At 39.9% G+C, this 19,860-nt stretch overlaps 1 protein-coding gene across 1 annotated transcript; it reads left to right on the forward strand.

The window, feature by feature from the left end:
* The first annotated feature begins 14,297 nt into the window (after positions 1 to 14,297).
* Positions 14,298 to 19,642, forward strand: LOC129178533 (glycine N-acyltransferase-like protein 1). The gene is made up of 4 exons (XM_054770851.1): positions 14,298 to 14,375; positions 14,481 to 14,595; positions 19,003 to 19,126; positions 19,198 to 19,642. The coding sequence occupies exons 1-4, from the start codon at positions 14,298 to 14,300 to the stop codon at positions 19,640 to 19,642; spliced, it is 762 nt and encodes a 253-aa protein (XP_054626826.1).
* The last annotated feature ends 218 nt before the right edge of the window (positions 19,643 to 19,860 follow it).

The raw sequence follows: 19,860 nt of genomic DNA on the forward strand, positions 1-19,860 counted from the left end.
TATGTAACCCAGGTTAACAGGATGCTCAAAGAAGCAAAAGTATGTTAATAAAAACAGCAATAAATACTTTGCATTAAAAAAAACAATATATGAGTCAATATGGATATGTCATCATTTAAAACATGTGTAATGCTCTATGTGGTTTAAAAACCCATTAAAATGTGAAAAGGATATAAATTAATTTGTTCTTATTGTTATTTATGGGTGACTTTATTATTTATGGCACTTATTTTGAAAGGGTACGTCGCCACGTAACCCATGTGACTAGCAACAATCAACGTGTTCTAGCTCTGTTTCCTGTGCCGAGGAGAGAGAAAGTTACGCAGTCGGCACGTAGCGTGTAGCAGAAGGGAGAAGAGCACAGTGTTGCCAACTTGGCGACCTTGTCACTAAATCTGGCGACATTCCAAACCCTCTTGGCGAAATACTTTCTCAAAGGTGACTAACGACAAATCTAGCAACTTTTTCTGGCATCATTGGACAGTGTTCTGGTATTCGGGGACTTAAAAGTGAAAGCACATATTGATCTGCAGTTTCTATTCTCACTGAACAGCAAAGGGTCCTGCTGAGATGTCCGCCCCGCACCAAAACAGTCACAAGCCGTCCTACGTCCTCCCACGACACTGAGAGGATAGTGGAGCTCTACGCATCCATGAATCACACATGCAATGTGCAGGCGCGATGCCGCCGGGGTGGATCTCGCCGTTTTACAGAGCGGGATCTAAAATGTAAATGTTTCTTAAGCTTCATTAATTACACTCAATCGGACTTAGTCACTTACTTAACTGTCAGTGTGGCAGACGTGTGTTGGAAGAAAGCTGCGGGATAAATGAAACTAGTAGTCCTGACTGCAAGATAAAATGTGGAGGCTGGATGCGAGTCCGGATGTAATTATTACACTGGCTTGACTTTGAGAAGTTCTGGCAGAGATCAAATATTACAATTATTTTATTTTGTTAAAGTGATGGCCAATTTGAAATGAACAAACCAAGAATCAAGTTTATTTGTTCTAAACGTAATTAAGGTGTTTTTACTCACTCCTACGAGGTTATGCTTTTTTCCTAGAGCATCTCTTACAAAATCATACTGCAAATTAACCGATGACATCATCTTGCGATTTCTAGGGCAGCCAATAGCTACTTTTCTTACGTAGGAGTTGGCAACAGTTGAGGAGCAGAAAGTATGAAAACGAATTTAATACTATCTTGATGTCTGAAGAAGATGCAAAGAAAGTATTTTTGTTTTTCCACCCTGTCCCTGTTTTTGGAGATGTTTCATGTCACCGAACGGGACTTTGTGAGTGAAAGATGTATATTTTATTTCTTTCGAACAGTAATTGTTCAAAGTATAATACAGTGTGTTTATGTTTTATTTATTGAGAGTGAAAATCCAAATGACTGGAACTTAGGGACAGACAAATGAATGCATTACATTGCTTTTTTAGCTCTACGGATGAATATTAACTTGAGTGATAAACATTGTGATCATGTGGATTCCATTTTTTACCGGAGTTTTAAAGTTTTTGTGACAATTCTTGACTCTGGAAGGGAGTGCTGAGATTTCTGCCTTAATTCGGACCAGCGAGTGGTCTGAACTCACTAAACTATACAAACGTATAGTCGGAGCCGACAGCAGTTCTAGGCAAGCTATCAAGCTAGCCACAGCTTTGAATCGACAGCTGGTGAAATCTCCTCCGTTGTGCATCTCTGTGTGGAGTTTGCATGTTCTCCCCGTGCGTGCACACATTCCAAAAACATGCATGTTAGGTTAACTGGCGACTCTAAATTGCCCATAGGTATGAATGTGAGCGTGAATGGTGGTTTGTCTATGTGTGCCCTGCGATTGGCTGGCGACCAGTCCAGGGTGTACCCCGCTTCTCGCACGAAGTCAGCTGGGATAGGCTCCATACGCCCGCTACCCTAATGAGGATAAGCGGCATAGAAAACTGATGGATGGATGGACTTTCATAATAACACAACTATTGGCCTGTTAATTAGTGCAGTCATCCCCAACCCATGGTGTTTTTATTTTGAAAAGTGTCAGGATTCTCTCCGTTACATCCGTCTCACTTGACGCATGTCCATTGTGCGTGTGCTAACTTTCTCTCTACTGCTGCTGTATTTTTAGCATTTTCTTTCACCTCATATTTGGTCTCAAATGCTGATACTATGTGGGAATGCATAAAGGTACGTTTTGATGACTTATTGAGTGCTAATGTGCACATTTGTCTCAAGTTAATTCATGCTAGCACACTGCCTTTTACCACACACGTCAAACAGCGATAGAATAATCTCTCTGGAAAAACTCCAGGCTTGAACTGGTGGATGGTAGGTCGGCATTCATTTTGTGCTTTTAATGTGATGTTGTTCATGTCTTAGTTTTACACATTATATAATAAATAAGATAAATTAGATCGCTATAATGAACGTAATATGGAAAGAAACCGGAGTATACCCAGAGAAAACCCATGCACGCACGGGGGGAACATGCAAACTCCACACAAACATGCCCAAACGGAGATTTGAACACAATTTAATACTATTTTAGCTTAGCCAAATACATGGTTTCATGTGCTGTTTGTCTCACTCTAATCAGAGTGTAACACTTTGTAATGTAATTCACTTTGCTTTCCTTTGGGGTTGATTAGACAGGAGAGGGCGAAGTTTGAATATTCAGGCTGCCTCAGCTGTGTTTAGCATCACATTTTTATCAAGACATAATTGTGATAAATGATGCATGTAATCAGGCATTAAATAATGCTGGAATATGCATCCTCCTAAGTTAAACAGTGACCAGCATCCGCCTGCCCTTTGTCCCCAGGTGATAGGTGCCATCTGGCTGCAGCCATTACCAATGACCTGAGTGCCAGACTCCTTAGTGTGCAAGGAAGCTCAACATCGACAGGTCAAGCCCCCCCACACCTGACCACATGGATGCAACCTTGCCAGAAGTGTTAGGGGACAAATTACACTTTCATGATAGTCATGACTTCCTCGAGGCGACTCTCACACTGCACATAAGTAACTTGACTATTGTCCCATCACGTTTACTCAAAAACCTTGATTGAATACCTTTGTATCGTTGGGCATAAAAGCGGACAAAAGGACAAGGAATGCTAATTTGTAACTTAGGTCAAAATGGATGACTCACTGTGAAGTAGAACTGAGTCTTTTCTCAGAGCCAGTCAACGCTGAACACGGAGAAAATTTCAGCAGAGTTAACAAATCAAAAAAACAAAAGTGGGAGCATTTGGAGGATCGGAGTACTGTAAAGATAATGATGAAAATGCCTATAAATCTTGAAAATATTGCTTAAGTTTATTTTTTTTTTTAATAATTTCTATGTAATCTATCTTGTTCAAAATTTTGATTTGAGTTTAAAATGTTGACACAAACCAAACCAATAATAGCACAAAGCTTTGTCTTTAAATATGTATCAATAAAAAAACTATACTGTATATTATGTATATACTGTATATACATATATATATATATATATATATATATATAGAGAGAGAGAGAGAGAGAGAGCGTGTGAGGTGGAGAGTCGGAGGTGGATCTTGGTTAGGTTCATATCTGAGACCAGCAATCTTGGGCTCAAAAAGGTTGGTGACCACTGATTCTATTTGCTATCATACTCACAAGGACTGTTATATTGTGTATATATTCATCTATATCTTCATATTTTAAGTTATATGAGACTTTGTGTTAACATACACTACTCACAAAATGTGAAGGATTTTCATTTTTCAGGTGAAATTTCAGGATTACCATAAAATGCCCTATAACCTTTATAGCTGAATTTTATATGACCTTCTCTAAAGTTTTGAAGCCGAAGAGCAGTAATTTTTTGTTAGTATTGTATATGTCTTTTGAATGGAAAAAAAAATAAAAATCTTCTATTACTGAAGAGAATATAACATGTCCTTGGGAAACTATGTGCATGCAATTATGGGCTAAGTGCTTGACTACACCTACTGGTAATACTTGGACATGTTATGAGTGATAAACCTGGTGTCATCGGGTGTTTTGGGTCTTTAATCACCAGACACCCTCGGCCGGGCGAGCCAGCCGGGGTTGATCAGTCCCCAGCTGGCGTCGAAGTCTTGCATTGCTCCCCACAACGACCACAAGGACTTTAATTAGCTCACACCGGCCTTTCCAGCCATTACTGTGCCATTTGGTGATTAGCTCTACATATCTGGACCTCTTGCGTTCATTCTCCTCTTCAATCCGGTCCTCCCAGGGGACAGTCAGTTCCAACAGAACTACCAGCTGGGTTGACTCTGATGTTAAGACCATATTTGGGTGGAGTGAAGTGGTTTCAATGTTGGCTGGGAATTTGGCCTACAATTGGGACAATAATTGATAAATTAATAAATTTCACTGTGGGAAAAGTAATATGTCACAGCATTACGCCACAAAGACAACAAATTCTGTTCCTGAAATGATGTTATAATGGCCAGATACAATCAAAAGTATTTTTTCAGCCTTACCTTGACATACATTAGCATGCTAATTACACACCCCCTTGCTAGCACACACATCTTTTACCACTATATTTCTGTATGCTACGTTACTGTTGTATCACTATTACAGTATATTGACAAGTGCAGATGGTTGTCTTTAATGTGTCGTAAACAATCACACATATAGCTAGGGTGCTAAGAGGTATTTACGAGCGGAAGAGCCCCAGGGGAGCCAGAACAGATCGTGTTACCATGGTAACCCAGGCCAAATGGAAATATCGAGAACTCCCCTTTGCTTCACTCGTGGTGGATGCGGACTGCATAAGGAGGATTCCTAGAGAAGACAAAACAGGAGTATTGGAAGACAAGGTAAGACAAAGCGTGACCAGAAGCGTCCAAATGAAGTACGAATCCCCACACCATCCTGCCGCAGCTGGGTGGAATAAGAAGAGCAGTAGACTGAAGGCAGCTGTGCTCATCCCGTAGCTGCGGCCAACTCAGGTGAACCAGCATCTGAGAGAGACAAAAAATAGAAGCAGTAGGGGGTACCACCAAGCAGTACAGAACAAATACTGAAAACTAAGGAAGAGGCAAACGGGTGTCACCGCAGAGCTTGACAGGTATTTGATATACAAACAAGCTTTAAGTTTACTAAAAGATGGGAAAACATCCATGGAATGGAAATGGAAATGGAAATGGGAAAACATAATGACCTGATTAATCACTTTGCAGTCACACATTTGCATAGGCCATATCATTTTTATAAATCAAATTTGAATGTATTTTGAATTTGAATGTATTTTCAATCATTTCAATTGTGGTTACCGGTTAATGATCATTGTGTGACTAGATTTTGTAATACAAAGATGACTTGTTTTGAAGAGGGATTCAGCTTCATCATCACTTGGGTTCAAAATACTTGTCCTGCATGCCGACGTTAAGATCTAATTGGAAAGCCTCTTATTGCCAGAGAGGAGGCAGTATATCACAAGTTGTTTCTTACTGGGAGAACTACGCCTTCAACAAGCAATGATTTCACACTAGATATTTTGTCACTCCTGTGGTCCTCACTGACATGATGACCATTATGTTAATTTGATTGCAGACGATTTGGTGTATTTGACAAAAGGAAGATCTCAATTTTAGCAATTTGCTGCTTAGCAATTGACTGCTCAAGACAATTTTCAAGTGCTGGAAAGTAACGCAGATAGCAATAAGACAAAGCCACAAGATTCTGTGAAGAGGAAATGAGACTCACAATAAGAAGCAATCAAAGCTCTGTTTAGTGAATTCCTTTTCATCTACAAAATAGAATTGTCTGCAGGTGCCAGAGCGTCCAATTGTCATTTTCTCATTCTTATTAAATTGTTGCGTGCCAATTGATCTTTCTTTTAAATGACTACAGTCCAGAGAGCTCCTGTTCTCACGAGAATTGTGGAGGATGTCGGACACATCGTAGTTTAATATCATTTAGGGTTACGTGACAATCTATTTGATCTTGTTGATGAATGGCTAAACATTTGAAAAAGATATTGGCTGTTGTTAGCCACATTCTGATATTTAGTTGCTGGCTAGTATCCTTCACAGTGTGATTTCTACATATGATTGAGGTTCAACAATTACTACTTACTGTATGTATACACACCTGCACTGGAGGCAGACTGCCTTTCTTTGTTTGAAACCTCATTCAGATGCAACAAGGAGTGCAACCCTGACATTACAGTCATTTGGACTTGGCATATCTGTTTAAGGCTAATTAGTGTGGAAAACACTGTCAAGATACCATATGGCAGGAAAGACAAAGCAGCTTGCAGAGGTCTGGTGCCACAAAGTACACTTAAGAAATTTAAATGCTGAGAAGATGGTCTGGGTCTAGTGTGGTACATCATATGTAAATTAGGTCAAACACCATTATTTTTACATATTTGTTTCACATTCACAGAGCAAGGAAGAGAATTGAAGAACGAGTGGGGGGTTGGGTTATATGGTGTAAATACTCGTTAAAGAGTATCCGTTATGGATAATGCATTTTTGCAGAATACGAGCATAAAACGAGTACGTCTTGTCATTATCCGTAATCGTGATGAAAGAAAATCCTCATTATGTATTTACTTTTCACGCTCTGTGATTGGCCAGTCACCACAGCGACCGCCCCTCTTGAGACAGGCTGCAGCCACGGCGGAGTTGATCGGTGCCTCATTCATTCACTGAAAATGGCCCGCTGCCTCCACTTTATTAGGTTTTCCTCAGCTCGCCTCTATTTCGGTTTGTATCTAAAGTTACTTGGTAAAATTGTTTCGTAAAGTACGCGGTGCATTTGACAAGACGGCGCTGTGCAGGCTTGTGTTGCGTCAATCACTCGCAACTCACTTGGGGTAGCATGAACACTTTTTACCTGGAAATGTACTTTTGTCTTATTCCATGAAGTCATCAAAAAACAGCCGTGCTACCTGCAATATAAGATTTTTGTTAATTTTCAAGCAGTACACAGACAGTGGTAACAGTAACCTGCATTGCCTGGCCACAACATAAGGTACACCTGCACAGTACGAGAGCTGCATCAAACATTCTGCCTGTATGTCTATCATACTAGATTATACAGTATACATAAGCGTGGTAAATATTACACCCCTCTCAATACGTTGCAGTATGCACCTTACAAACTTAAACTTGTTTCGTAACGTACGCGGTGCATTTCACAAGATAGCTGTATATGGCTCGAGCGTCAGTCACGGCCGGGTTTTTTTTTTTTGTCAGCTTGCTTATAATTTGGCTCGTCATATAAAGTCATTTGCATTTGAGAAAAATACAGTGAACGAGGCTGACAGATTATTTCCCTGTTTGCCATCAGTGGATGCTTGCATGAATCGCCAACTTCACACAGATTATTAAAAAAAATAGTTAAATGATAAAGTCTTACAGATCACTTACACACATACACACTACACATATAGTTGAATAATAAACAAAAAATATAGCAACTTCTGATCAATCCATGTCAAGTTCAGACTTAAAATAATGTACTGATTTAAGCCCCACACATTACCGGTTAAACTATGCCTACTTCCGGTTTATGCCCCACCCACTCCAAGTCCAGATACGGATTATTTAGATAGGTGAACAGATACTGATGCAGATAGTGGTGTACTTGCTCATTCCTAGTGTAAATGTATCCATTATTTTTTTCAAGCACCATCTGCATCTTACATATGAGTAATAGGTTTGCCAATTGACATGCTCAGTAATCTGAATCTTCAAAGTGTAATATGATTTCTTCGAACTATGCTATAGATGAGAGCGTACCGCACGGGGTGAGATGTATTTCAAGGGATTATGCTAATGGTGAAAGAAGGAACAAGAGTCTTGTCCTCAGTCAGCTGAGACAAATCCTTGTGTGATGCCACTTTGTAGAAGTGTGTAACTTTATACCTGATTGTCCCAGAACAAAACTTACTGATATATGACAAAAAAGTAGAGTAAGTTATTAAAAAAAGTTCACCTCAAACGCTCCCTGAAAATTACATTAAATGCAAATTACTATTTTGGGCATTCCACTCAAATCTATTCGAAAGGGACTGTTTGCAATGGTTATGTGGCACTAACTTTCGGCGTGTAGATGTCACATCTACAGTAAATCCTTCTTGTATTTTTCATATCTTTTTTTTTTTTTTTTCCTGTCCTGTCCAGTCAATTGGGCAATTAGTATTGTTGATCTAGAAAGTGGGGGTGTGAGTGGTGGACAAGAGAGAGAGACAACAACAACAGCAGGACAACCTGAGGAAATGTCTACAACAAACATATTGTCCACAATAGTATTAATGATAATAATATCAACAGCAACAGTTATTAATATTGTATTGACACAGTAATACTTTATTAGTAATAATGATAATAATAACCACCATAAAAATACATTACAATACAACACAATACACAACACATTGTCACCATCATCATATTCAAAATAAGAAACCATAGATAAATCAGTTATGTGGGTATGTACAAATGTACTGTGATGTGTATGCACACGTGTACAGGTATGTCATGTTTGTATGCATGTCTATGTATACACGTGTGCACATGTGTGCATATGTGTATTTGTCACTGCTGTCACAAAAATATTTGGAACTTGTAATTTAAACAAAAACAAAAAAAAAAACTGAAATAGGTTGTTTATCACCTGATCAAAAGTTTAAGACCACAGGCTATAAAAGCCTAAATCTGCTCAAAATGTTCATTTTCTGTCTCCTGATGGCTAAAGCTAAGAAGCTTTCTCTTTTTGAATGTGGTCGGATTGTCAAGCTGCATAAGCAAGGCCTCTGGCAGCGTGCCATTGCTGCTGAGGTTGGGCGCACTAACACAGTCATTCTACATTTTTGGAAAGATCCTGAGCATTATGGAACAAAAATCAAGTATGGGAGAGATGGTAGATCTAAAAAAAAAAATAAAATTACAAAAATTTGTGGTATTGCACATCACTAATGATGAGGGCGTGCACACAAAGCACAAAATGACTGCACTAAAGCACACGAGATGTTGAATGTGACCACAAATTGGCTGCTTCACTGTATAAGCCGCAGGGTTCAATGCGTGAGAAAAAAGTAGCTGTTGTACACTGGAAATTATGGTATGCTGAATTTAATCTAAAGTTAACACGAGAAGTCCCAATGCCCAGCCATGTGACTTTTCTAACTTTCATGCCCAAAGGACACCCCAGTGGCTGCGCAAAGCGTGGCCCCTGGAGGGATTAGTTTTGAAGTAATATCCTAATTTATTGAAAGAATCAGTCATTATCTTTGAACTGCTAATCTGGCAGGTAATGGCTGCGTTTACAAAACAAAGGCAGGTTAATTTTAAACCACACAGCCTTTTGGCTGTCCTCTGGGCATGGGAGCAGGAGTAAGAAAACCCTGCGACTTCCATTAATCATCTTCAATAACTCCATTGTGCAGATACAGATACTTTGTGCAAATACACATAATGTGTCGGGTTTTAAAAAGTAGTCTATTTCAAGTGATAGCATACCACATAAAATAACAACTGTAAGACATCCGAGTAATTTATTAATTATTTTAAACAACTGCAAGTTCTCAATAAATTTGTTACTTTCCTCTGTCTTCCTGTTCATGACATACATTACCTCAAATGACTTAAGTATAAAAGTATCGATATTTGATTTGAGAATCGATTTTAGAGCCTAAAGATCTGGTATCAGAGGTATCAACATTTCAGTATCACACATCACTACTCATCATGGAGAATGCATGGAGAGGTACATGTGATGCAGGGCTTTCAGGTTGAAGGTGATCAATCTAGCTGCTTTTGCTTGGATCTGCCAGTGGATCTTGGAGCGGTGTCGGAAGGTCAACTGTCGCCGGCGGGTTTTTGCGGGCTGGGCTGCTATGTGCTGGGGAGTACAGCATGGGCTTGGGGCTGATTTGCCTCGTGACGGTAGCAACAACGAAAGGAGGAGAGAAACTGGCGGCGTGTGTGCTGATGGAATTGTGGTGCTGTTCGATTCCAACACTTGAAGAGGAAAACTTGAGTGTTTTTTTTTCCCAAGAGGAGGAGGAGGACAGCAATGAATGACTTCTGGTAGGCTACTGTTTAACTAGTTGCATTACACGCACTGTTTGGAAAAAAGCAGTTATTTAATTAAAAGTTTTAAAAGATCTGTGTATCATTTTTCTTTGTACTAAATATCCCATGTTACGACATGGACATCTGCGGTTTATAGATTGAAAGTCCACAATCTCGGTCTTGTTTGCATTTTATCAGGAGGTGGTTTTGCTGGCACCAGTTCACAAAGTCCTGAATGAGTTTACTGTACGACCGGTCGTCCCCATCAGTGATGAGTCCAACAGACCAGTCCATCAGAGAACTTCTGCAGGTAGCAGGAGCGTGGCAGGTGGGAAAAGTCGGCAATGTAGAGAAAGGGGAAAGAGGAGTGAGGGAAGCCGTCTACGTTAGGTAGAGAAACCATCTCTGAACAGAGGGGGTCTATGACACCACCTTTTTCCCCACATACAATGCTGTCCTTTCATCTTTTCCTAAAAGACTCAGTCATTTAGCCTCTAAAAAATAAGTGCTAGCGCAGGAAATTGTCATTGTCAAAACAAAACTCACCAAGCCTCTGTCAATTTCAGATTCACCGTCTTAGATTTATTTTACAGTGTGATTGATTGAAACAAAAAGATACAATTTCAGGCGGCCGTCCCGAAAAAGGAGACATCCCATCTTCTCCTGGCTCCTCTGGAAGATGTTGGAAAAATCTCTCTCTCCCCCACCTCAGAAACCTCCTTATAGTGTCCCATACCCCTCGGGAAGGAGAGTCTTTGATATTTCCAGGGATCCTCTTTGAACCTCTACTACTGGCTTGCTTCTCGTGATAGAACATCCTAACTTGGATCCATTTGGTCTGACTTCTCGCACAGTCATGTTATTACTGCTATGTCTTAATTAGCATTCTAGTGTTATGAATGACGTACATGAGGTACTCTTGCAATTTGCAACCATTTCGGCTCTGTGCAATTATATTCAAATAAAAACAGTTTAGAAAATATAATCTAACAAATACATATGTTGGCTCTCATGAAAATTTATATATGTTTACATATGACCAATATTATATTTGTTATCGCTATGTATACATACAGTATATAGCATACTCATGTTATATACTATACACGTCATGTCATTTTTACCATTAGCATACTAATACATGACCAATATATCTTTTCACAAGACACAGACATCTTGATTTAAAATGGATCCATGACCATCATTACATCTGAATGGGATGCTAACGAAGATGATACCACCCAAATGACCATCGTTGGCCGGCAGAGGCTCACTCCACTGTATCCTAACAATCGTCATTTGACACCACTAAAGAGCCAACCATTCCTATCTGGACCTGCCTCCTCCTTTTATAGGATAATAGATTGGATCTTGCACCAGGAGCTTTCCTATCTAGTCTGACTGGTGTGTGTGTCTCACCTAGCCTTTGGGCATGAACTAGACTAGCACTGTCCTATGTAGTGTGACTGGCGTGGGTCCCAAGTCGTCTTTGAGCATGAACTAGACGAGAGCTGTCCTATCTAAGCTGATTGGTGTGTGTCCCACCTGGTCTTTGAGCATGAACGGATGAAGCCTGCTTGGATGAGAGGCAAAACGTCTTCTAGGACAACCTGAACAGTCCAGTTGTAGTCGACTGAATGCCCTGAGATCACACCCAAGATTTTGCCATTAATTAAAAGTATATTGCGTAAAAAAAAAAAAGGTTAATGCATTCTCTTATGCTTACTTATTGCTTACTTAACATCCCATCTGTCAAACACGAAAATTACCAATTTGTCTAAAGCAGTGACCACCAACCTTTTTAAGCCTAAGATCCGTGATCTCGGCCGTGGACCTGCGCAAGATCTACCCCCTGCACCAACCAGGCGATATATATATACAGTATATATCAATCATGAGCTGTGAAAAAACTCACAAGCTTGTCAACCCATTGGAAATTGCAGGTCAGTACTTAACGTAACAGTCTCACTCAAGCTGTCATCGTACAAAGAAACTCATCACACAGCAAGTTAACACTTAATAAATAAATAAATACCAAATAAATATACAAACATGTACCAATACAGTTTTAAAACAAAAAAAAACATTTTTTTAAGTTGTCCCATAATGCATTTCATTTGAGCAAAGCATTTCACTGTAGGACAAGCTGTCAGGCTCTGCAGTGACACCAGTTAGTTGCTTTAGGTGAGCGACCTTGTGGTTTCTATTGTTTTTGTTTGGTTTCTCCTGACTCTTGTATTGTATTGTATGTACTTTATTTATCCCACAGCGGGGAAATTTACTTGTTACAGCAGCAAGACAAGTAAAGAGAACAGTGTAAAGAAAGCATAGTGTCTACAACATGGTTCAGGTGGTGCAGGTGTTGTAGAGCCTGACAGCGGTCGGTATGAAGGACCTGCGGAACCTCTCCTTCTTACACCGTGGGTGTAACAGTCTGGTACTGAAGGAGCTGCTCAGGGAAACAACAGTGTCATGTAGCGGGTGAGAGGTGTTGTTCATGATGGATGTCAGCTTAGCCAACATCCTTCTCTCCCCCACTTCCTCCACGGAGTCCAGAGGACCGTCCAGGACAGAGCTAGCTCGCCTGATCAGTCTATTTATCCTGCTCCTGTCCCTGTCCGTGCTGCCCCCTCTCCAGCAGCCCACAGCATAGAAGATGGCTGAGGCCACCACAGAGTCATAAAAGGTCCGTAAAAGAGTCCTGCACACACCAAAGGACCTCAGTCTCCTCAGCAGGTGAAGGCGACTCTGGCCCTTCTTGTAGAGGGCGTGGGTGTTGACGGACCAGTCCAGCTTGGTGTTTTTCTCATTTCATAGCCTGTACTTAATTGAGGGGAGGAGCTACCATACAAGCCACAGGTGTGTCATATCAGGGCTACCCCTTTTTAGTCACTCCTGTGGTGGCAGGAACGCATCTGATTAATCCTCGTGACTAGGGGTGAGCGAGTACACTAATATCTGTATCAGTATCTGTTCACCCATCTAAATTATCTGTATCCGTAGCTGTACTCGGAGTGGGTGTGGCATAAGCCACAAGTGGGAGTGGTTTAACCGGAAATGGGTGGGGCTTCTAAATCAGTACATTATTTTAAGTCTTAAACTGACATGATCAGAAGAAACTTGGGTTCTGCAGCAGGACAATAACAAAAACAACAACAAAACACACCAGCAAGTCCACTTCTGAATGGCTTAAGAAAAACAAAATGAAGACTTTGGAGTGACCTAGTTAAAGTCCTGACCTGAATCCTATTGAGATGCTTTGGCATGACCTTAAAAAGGCCGTTCATGCTCGACACCCCTTCAATGTGGCTGAATTGCAACAATTCTACAAAGATGAGTGGCCAAAATTCCTCCACAGCGCTGTAAGAGACTCATTGCAATTTATCGCAAATGCTTGATTGCAGTTGTTGCTGCTAATGTTGGCCCAACCAGTTATTAGGTTTAGGGGGAAATCACTTTTTCACACAGGGCCATGTAGGTTTGGATGTTTTTCTTCCTTAATGAAAAAAACTTTCATGTAAAAACTGCATTTTGTGTTCCATTGTGTTGTTATTGACTAACATTTAAATTTGTTTGTTGATCTGAAACATTTTAGTGTGACAAACATGCAAAAAAAAAAGAATTCAGAAAGGGGGCAAACACTTTTCACACCAGTGTATATTCTCCTAGCTTCACATATTGTATCCTATTTGCCAAGTAGCTTTTTACCCAGTTAAAAAGTAACACTCTGATTCCAGACCGTTTTAGTTTTTTAATTAAATTATAGTGATTAATTGTCTCAAATGCCTTTGTTAAATCCATAAATACTGCAGATGCGCACTTGGTAATTACTCAGAAACTTCATGTCAATACACATTTTAAATACTTTTTAGCGTACAGAGTTGCAGGATATATCGCAAATAAATGTCGGCTGGTGATTGTTAGCTCATTTACCTCAAATTCCTTCTCTCCCTCAGTTTATTTGTAGTTTGCATTGCGAACAGATTAAGCCCAGAACACCAATGGGTGGGTGGGGCATTTGATTGACAGCAGTATTACTGAACACATGTGACTCATCATTTGGAGTGCTTTTAACATCCCTCAGTGAATAATTACATATTTCAAATGAGGACAAAAATACATAAACAGTGACGCTGTGGGGCAGTACTTTACGTAGTCAGTAATATTTGAAGGTGTGACTGTGGTTACTTTGCAAATTGGTTTAACTGCAAGTGTATTGAAGCAGGCAGGTCAAACTAGTACAACCAAAATGATCATCTTGAATGCATTCAAGGACCTGATTCTGATGAAAAATATTCTTTCAAGAGAACTGCCACAGTCGATTAATGTAATAAATTAGCTGCTTTGTAGGTTGTTTAGTATTACAACCATACTACACAGTCCAACATCCGCATTGTCAGTAATAATTCTTCCCTGCTGCTTTGTATTCCAGGTACTTGGTGGATTGTTCCATATACTGGATGACAACATGTTTCAACTGGAGATGTGTGTTGACTCGTGGCCTACATTCAGTACTGCCATCTGTTATGGTCAAAAACAGGTACAGCGTAAACAGACAATGATAACATTGTAAAAATCAAAATTGTATCACGAATGAAGTCGAATGTATGAAGTCTCCAAAAAACATTTAAATTTCCATCCATTTACAGTCGTCCCTTGTTTATAGCGGTTATGTGGTTCCAGACCCGACCGAGATAAATTAATTTCCGCAATATAGGATTCAATCATTCTAAACAGTTTTTTTTTTACAGACCAGAGTTGGCTAGTTTTTCAGACCTGACAGTTTCGACTGTTTACTTGCAGTCTTCTTCAGAGTGCAGGTCACATATACGACTCAATGTTTGTATTTAGGGCATAGAAACCTGTTTAGAACTTGCTAAATGTGTTTTTTTTTACATTATTAGAGCCCTGTAGACATGAAATAACACACCTATAGTCACCTTTACACTTCTATTATTCATTGTTTACATCATATTGCACAACTCTTATGCTGCAAGGACTCGAGACTGTCGCTAGCTAGCGAGCTAACCAGTTCGCCTCAGATTTATTTCTTCTAAACTTAAAAACCAAAAATTTACCACTTCCACATGGAAGGAGACCTTTTTACACGCCATGGCTGACTTCATGACTTCATGCAGTGTTAAGGTAATGTAATGTAAGGTAATGTCTAATAAATGTTTTGTGTCGTTCCTGCTGCCTCGTGAATAAAATACTACATATCACTCGTACTTTAGTATGTTTTGAATAATAATAGACCGTAATCTACCACGAAACAGAGCTAATTTAATAATTTCTGAAAAAAACGCAATATAGCGAGGGCGTGATAATCAAACCGCAATAATGCAACGGATGACTGTAGAACCTTTTAACTGAGCACATTGAAGCTATTTATGTGTGTTTTCAAATGTATTTGAGATTTGGATCTTTCTAACATACAAATGCTTCTACACAGCAGCTTTTACAAGTAGCTTATTTTGCTTGCTAGCTTTGTCTAAACATGCTTCTAATTGAAACTGGTTCCTATGTACTCATCTAATAAATGGTATTTAAATGGATGCATCTTATTTCACTTGGACTTGTTATGATCGGCGTCTAGCCGGGTGTTTGGACCCCAAAGCAGCGGCGACACAAAAATACGGTGAACAAAAAGGTTTAATACAAAAGGCGCACGCCGATGGAGTGGGAAAAGACAAACAAAATGAGAAAACAACAATCAAAAAAATGGGCAAAGCCTCACAAAACTATGAAAGAGAAAGAGCTGCTGAAAAAAGCCGAGCAGAGACAAGGTACTCACAAAATACTTGGAGAGCTAAAGGGATGGTGTGGATTTTTTGACATGAAGTTGTATGACATTCCAATCAGCAGTGTAGTGCATCAACAGTGACTTACTCCCCACATAGTCCCGTGAGCCCAGTTCTGGTGGGATTTCGGTGATGAGGGACGTAGTGAACGTATGTGATGAAGATGGCTGCGGCGCTCGCATCTTCATCTGCTGCGGAACACATACGTAAACAAGATGGCTGCTCGTACACATAAATGGACAGGCGATAGCACACATTAAGTAGAGAAGAGAGAGAAAGTAACACAGAGCGATTTGTGAGGTGTGATTTTATCGAGGAAGCATTTTTGTGACCCAAATGTGGCATGTACGTTACGTTATTAAAGTACAGTATAGGTACTGAGCAACAACACTTTTAAGATATGGGCTAGAGTCAGAAAACGTAAGTTCGGCTCGGGTTGGAACACGGAATGAAGTTTCGGTGGTACCACACATTATATAGAAAAGGCAGACAACAAACAACAATACACACAAATTTGGATACAAATGGCCATTCACAAAATCAATTCACAATTCAATTATAATCATCGTTATCTGCCGAATCATCATATCACATTCAAGGCATTCAATAAATGTTCAGTTATTCCAGGAAGCGCAATAGTTTGAGAGTCCCAAAGAGAACTCAACGCAACAGTTTAATGGCCCGCGCAGCTGAGTGTCAAGTTATGAGTGAAGGAGGGGACCGAGAGTTCATGTGAAGGGCCAGTGAGTATCGAGTTGCAAAGGGACAGAAGAGGAAAGGGATGGCTGCAAAGCCTCCTACCGGCCCGACCACAGCAGGTGGATGAGAGTTCTCCAGGTGCGAGTCCGGGCTGAGTAGAGCTTCAGGCTGTCTTGGTGCAGAGATCTTAGTTCTGCATCGAAATCTGGCCTACTGTTTCTAAAACAAGACCAGTGTAAAACCACATGCACATAAACTTCCTCATCAAGCTGTAAAACTATATTAAATAATAGGGATGAATGCATCTTGTCATGATCCGTAATCGTGATGAAAGAAAATCCTCATCGTGTAGTCAATCTTCACACTATGCGATTGGCCAGTCACACACAGCGACTGCCCCTCCCGAGACAGACAGGTGCAGGCTGGAGCCACTGAGGAGTTGATCGGTGCCTCATTCACGTACACGGTGCAATTGGCAAGTTGAAAACAGCTCGTGTGGCGTTGCCCACTGCCTCCACTTTATGAGGTTTTCCTCAGTTCACCTTTGTACCTAAAGTTACTTGGTAAACTTGTTTCGTAAAGTGTGCGGTGCATTTGACAAGACAGCGCTGTGCAGGCTTGTGTTGTGTCAGTCACTCACGCAACTCAACTGGGGTAGCATGACCGCTTTTTTCCTTGAAATGTATTTTTGTCTTATTCCATGAAGTCATCATAAAACAGGCGTGCTACCTCCAATATAAATTTTTTGTTAATTTTCAGTTGGCAGTACACAGACAGTGGTAACAGTAAGATGCATTGACCGGCCACAACATTAGGTACACCTGCACAAGAGCTGCATCAAACATTCTGCCTGCATGGCTATCATACTACATTATATACATAAGCATGGTAAAATATTACACCCTTCTCAATACGTTGCAGTATGCATGTTACAATCTGAAACTTGTTTCATAACGGACAAGATTTTTTATTTTTTTTCGTCTGCTTGCTTATAAATTGGCTGGTGACATAAAATCAGTTGGAACACTTGCTTGTAGTACTGAACGCGTGCTTTTGAGAAAAATACAGTGATCAAGGCTCACAGATTATTGCTCTCTTTGCCATCAGTGGATGTTTTGCATGAAACACCAACTTCACACAGATCATAAAACAAATAATTCAATAATAAAGTTGTATAGATCACTTGTAGACATATGAGTTATCTGGTTTATGCCCCGGCCCACTCCGAGTACAGATACAGATAGTGGCGTATTCGCTCATCCCTATTAAATAATACAAGTCATATCATAAATAGCAATGTAACTTCAATATTGTACAATATATTAATTCAAAAAGATAAATTCCCTTCTAATAAATAATTGAAGTATTAAATTTTTCATTATAATAATCAAAAGTATCAAAATAAACTTTCAATAAATAACAGTGTATGGTATACACTAGTCAAAGCCCAAAGTGCATTTAAGTGCACTGAAGTTCATTAATTCAGTTGGCACTAACTATTGCTTAAAAGTTGGACTTTAAAATGCCTCAAATTACATTAACAAGTTGGTCATAGATTTGAAACATCTAAATAAAAACTGGACATTAATTAAGTTCCATTCCATAGAACATATTTAGAGAAAGCAGGCTTAATTAAAGGCAGGCTTAATTAAGGCAGTTTCTATCAAAACGCCTGCTCCCTTTGATGTGGCCTGGCACCGGTGGATGGTATATTCCGACAACACGTGCATTTAGTTTTAGAACTTAAAATTGTTAAATAAGCGAACAAACAACTAAGACATACATGCAGCAACTCTTTGCCCAAGCATATCTCTCGCATCTACGGGTGGCTAATCCCTTCCGGATAATATGCTATACTGATCGTGCACCGTCACGTGACCGTGTGACGTAGCAACGTGGTGACATCATAGTTTATACGAGAAATAAAAATTAATAAAGTAGGAAGAAATAAAACATGAGTTTTACACAAATGTATTACTCTTGAATGCATATTGTTTTTGAAAGCCAAACTCTTTACTTAAGTGGCCCCAGGAACTCACTGATCAGAACTGGGCTCACAGGACCAACTGGGGTCTAAGTCACTGTTGATGGGGATGTCATACAACTTCATGTCAAAAAATCCAAACTGTCCCTTTAATGTCCAGAGAGCTAACAACACGCAAGGTAGCACAACAAAGGGCGCTTAAGAAGGCTTGATAATGATTGCTTTCAGGTGTGCGCAGGTGGCACAAATAATACTGCAAAATGGAGTATTATTTCAGCTCCAGCAGAACATGACAGGACTTAGACTGATTTCAATTTTACTTTGACAAAGTATGTGATAAACCCACTCAATCGACTGGTTTTGATCCTTTTGGAATTAGCAATTTTGTTTGATATGATATATCCAAGGAAATGTGCTCTGGGCAATTTTCAAACAAACACTGTACATTTAGTTCTCATGTCTTTCTTTAGTTGAAAGTACTCATCATCAAATCTTAAAGGAAATGGCTTCTCTCAGAGGACTCCATCTAAAAGATATATCTGGATGCTTCCGTACCTTCATCCACTACAGCCCAGAGACATTCAGCAGGCCACAGTAAGTAGAAAAGAAGTCTCCCATTCATTGAATTGTCATCTTTTTTTTTTACATTGTTTTCTGATTATCAGGAAGACATACAAGTACAAAAAAACGACGACAAGTTTGAGCGAATCCCACGCTGTGCTTGTGGTAAACACCCGGCGTCATGGAACAAGCAAGGAGTGCATCAATCTAGTGAAAGCCTATATCAAATACCTCCCAAACTACTGTGTGGTGGATGAGAAGGGACAACCTGTGTCTTGGCTGCTGACAGATGAGTTCAACGAGATCAGGATGGCCTACACCCAACCAGAATATAGACGGGCTGGTCACTTGCGAGAATTGTACAGCGCCCTGATTCAACAAAGGATTTCTGCAGGTCTGCCTGTCTTTGGATGCATCCTTAAAGAGAACCGGGCCTCTCATAATGCTGCACTATCATTTGGCATGACTCCTTGTATAGTGACATACTTTGTGTTGACCTCTGATGACTGTGTCAAAGCACACCCCAATACTGGAAATCTGCCTGTATAGGCGACTAGGGCTGGTTATCATGGCCAATACCCTAAATCAAGTTAATTTTCATTCATGAGGTTGTAAATCGCTCAATCATGTTTCAATCTGATTCGATCTGATCATTAGAAAAAGGTTCAACTCCGTTACAAAATAGAAGTGTACTTATTGTGTGTACTTTTTCTTTTTTATCACCATAAACAACAGGTTTTAATAACAAAGTAGTGAATTGGACAGTT

This window comes from Dunckerocampus dactyliophorus, chromosome 3 (genome assembly GCF_027744805.1).
Source record: "Dunckerocampus dactyliophorus isolate RoL2022-P2 chromosome 3, RoL_Ddac_1.1, whole genome shotgun sequence".
Lineage (NCBI taxonomy): Eukaryota > Metazoa > Chordata > Actinopteri > Syngnathiformes > Syngnathidae > Dunckerocampus > Dunckerocampus dactyliophorus.